Source organism: Pelodiscus sinensis, chromosome 10, assembly GCF_049634645.1.
Source record: "Pelodiscus sinensis isolate JC-2024 chromosome 10, ASM4963464v1, whole genome shotgun sequence".
In the NCBI taxonomy this organism is placed as follows: Eukaryota; Metazoa; Chordata; order Testudines; family Trionychidae; genus Pelodiscus; species Pelodiscus sinensis.
In genome coordinates, this window is record NC_134720.1 from 54,942,362 (window position 1) to 54,945,284 (window position 2,923).

Genomic DNA, 2,923 nt, shown 5'->3' on the forward strand with positions numbered 1-2,923 from the left:
TGGGGCCCCACCCCCTGCCTCAATCGCCCCCAGCCCCTGCCTCAATCACCTTCGCACCCCCGGGACCCAGCCCCTGCCTCAATAGCCCCCCCCCCCCCCCGGGCCCCAGCCCCTGCCTCAATCACCTTCGCACCCCGGGACCCCAGCCCCTGCCTCAGCGAGGCCAGTGCCAGCTGTAACCCAACGTGGCCAGTGCGCGGCGCCCCAGGCGCCCCTTCCAGCCCAGATTGGGGAGGGGAACGGGGGGGGCGCAGCCCCTCGCACGCTGATCTCCAGCGGCCGCGGGAGGCTGCCCGGCTCCGGGGCGCCCCGTGCACGGACACGCCCCCCCGGCCAGCGGAGCTGCGGGCCGCTCTTGCCCCCCGCGTCCTCCGCCCGGGCCGGGCCCGGAGCCGCTCCAGGGCGGGCGGCGGCAGACGCGGGCGCCGCTCTCCTCCCCCTGCGCTCGGAGCCGCCTCTCCGGCGCCGCCCCTGCCTGCGCCAGCCTATATCTAGCGCGCCGCGGCCCGGCCCGCCGGCCACCATGCCAGGCGGGAGGCAGGGGCGCGGCGCGGAGCGGGGCAGGCGCGCCCGGCCGGCCGGCGACTGAGCGCGGCTCTGCCCGGGGAGCGCCCTGCGCGCCGGGCCGGGCCGTGCGCTGCGCGGGCCGGGCGGGGAGATGCTGCCGTGGCGGCGGCACAAGTTCGAGCTGCTGGCGGAGGAGCCGCGGCGGCCCAGCAAGGCCAAGGGCTACGCGGTGCGGCTGCGCTGCTCCGCGCTCGGCTCGCTGGCCCGCGCCTGCCCCGAGGGCGCGCTGCAGCGCGTGGGCAGCATGTTCCGCTCGCGGCGGCGCAAGTTCCGCGTGAGCAGCGAGGACCCCACCTACACGGTGCTGTACCTGGGCAACGCGGCCACGCTGCAGGCCAAGGGCGAGGGCTGCACCGACCTGGCCGTGGGCAAGATCTGGGCCAAGAGCGAGGCGGGCCGCCAGGGCGCCCGCATGAAGCTGACCATCGGCGCGCAGGGCATCCGCATGGCGCACGCCGAGGAGCGGGCGCCGCGCCGGCCCGGCCACCTCTACCTGCTGCACCGCGTCACCTACTGCGTGGCCGACCCGCGCCTGCCCCGCGTCTTCGCCTGGATCTACCGGCACGAGCTGCGGCACAAGGCGGTGATGCTGCGCTGCCACGCCGTGCTGCTCTCCCGGCCCGAGAAGGCCCGCGCCATGGCGCTGCTGCTCTACCAGACCTCGGCGGCCGCGCTGGCCGAGTTCCGCCGGCTCAAGCGGCGGCAGGACGCGCGGCGGCAGCAGCAGCAGCGGGTGGGCGCGCAGGGCCTCCCGCTGCGCCCGCTGCTGCGCGCCCAGAGCTGCTACAAGCCGCCGGCCGAGCGCAGCCGCAGCGCGCCCAGGCTGGGCTCCATCACCGAGGACCTGCTGGGCGAGGCGCAGGAGGAGCGCGCCGCGCGCGTCGGGGGCCGGGAGGCGCCGGGCGGCTGCGCCCCACTGGTGCTGCGCGCCGGGCCCGGCCGCCTGGAGGGGCAGGAGCTGAGCCAGCTCATCAGCGACCTGGGTCAGCTCCGCATCGGCAACGACGTGCGGGCTCTGCGGGCCGACCCGCGCGTCACGCGCCTGCTGTCCGGGGAGAGCACGGGCAGCGAGTCCTCCCTGGAGAGCGGCGGCCCGGACGGGGGCGCCGCGCCCTGCGACGGCCCGGAGGAGGGGGCCGGCCTGGAGCCCGACACGGGCTGAGCCCCCGGGCGGGGCATCCCGGAGCGCGGCGCTGCCTGCGTGTGGCTCTCGCTGAGCCCCGGCCCTCCCCGCGCACCGGTACCGCCTGCGGGGGCGAGGGCTGGGCAGCCGGAGAAGCGGGCCCGGGCCAGGCCGGGAAGCCACGGGAGATAATGCAACGCGTGACACAATGGGGCGCTCCGAGCTGGGATTCCTGGGCGTCTGGCACGGGCAGGGGGCGGCTCCCCGGCGCCCCGGGATCATGTCGCGGGAGCAGCATCCCAGTTTCACTGCTACGAATTCGTTGTGTTTCCTTTTCAAGAAGGACACGAGCCACTTGGCCGGCCTGGTGCATGAGCTGCGGGTTGTTTACCAGAGAGCCGGGGAGACTTGCCAAATCCCCCACCGCTGGCTGGAGGCAGATGTTGCATTTTGTTTACAACTTACAAGTGAATCTCTACCAGGAAGTTTTCTTCCCTTTTATATATTTTACAGACGTTCCATTCCATGCTGGCCTGTGAGAGTTTTGCACTGTGGTGACATTTTTTAGCCTTTTTTTGTACCTGATCCCATGTGCTCCTGTCTCAATGCTCTAGATCTTTTGCTATGCAAAAGGAGAAATGTGAGTGTGGCTGTTCACTTGTACATCTGGGAAATGTATCGCGAATACATTGGTTACTTTAAGGACACCACCGTTTCCGTTTGCGCACACGTGGAGATAATAAAGGCGACAATAATTTAACAGACCTGGACTGGAGATGGCAATTTGGCATCTGCCGTGTGATCCCACAGTCCCATCCGGCTCAGTGAGCTGGAGGGTAGACAGGCAGCTGGGTGGACGCGGCATCACCCCTTTTGCCTCCCCTGCCCAGCATTTATGATGCCAGCACTGCGAACTGGGACGGCCTCCGGTGCAGTGACGGGTGTGGGGGTCTGGTGCTGCAGAGATGGCTGCTGGAGCTCTGATGCAGAGGGGTCAGGAGAGGGGTGTTTGTGTTGGAAGCATTGTCGCTCCGGCTGGCATCAGTCTGGCAGGCGGGAGGCGCTCTGGCCGTTTCAGGCCGGGCCCTCCCGTAAAGCGCCCGGCGCTGGCCGGCTCGCCAGATGCTCCACCCCAGGGCTAGCACCGAGTGGCGCTCTGGCTGCCGGCAGTGCGGACCATGGCCCGGGGCGAGGTATCTTCCCCCGAAGGTGTCGACTTATTTGTGTCGCACA

The 2,923-nt window shown here is 70.6% G+C and overlaps 1 protein-coding gene across 1 annotated transcript; it reads left to right on the forward strand.

Annotated features, from left to right (window-relative positions):
* Positions 1–512: 512 nt before the first annotated feature.
* Positions 513–2,455, forward strand: FAM43A (family with sequence similarity 43 member A). Its single transcript, XM_075938308.1, has one exon. The coding sequence runs from the start codon at positions 659–661 to the stop codon at positions 1,727–1,729; it is 1,071 nt and encodes a 356-aa protein (XP_075794423.1). The 5' UTR covers positions 513–658; the 3' UTR covers positions 1,730–2,455.
* The last annotated feature ends 468 nt before the right edge of the window (positions 2,456–2,923 follow it).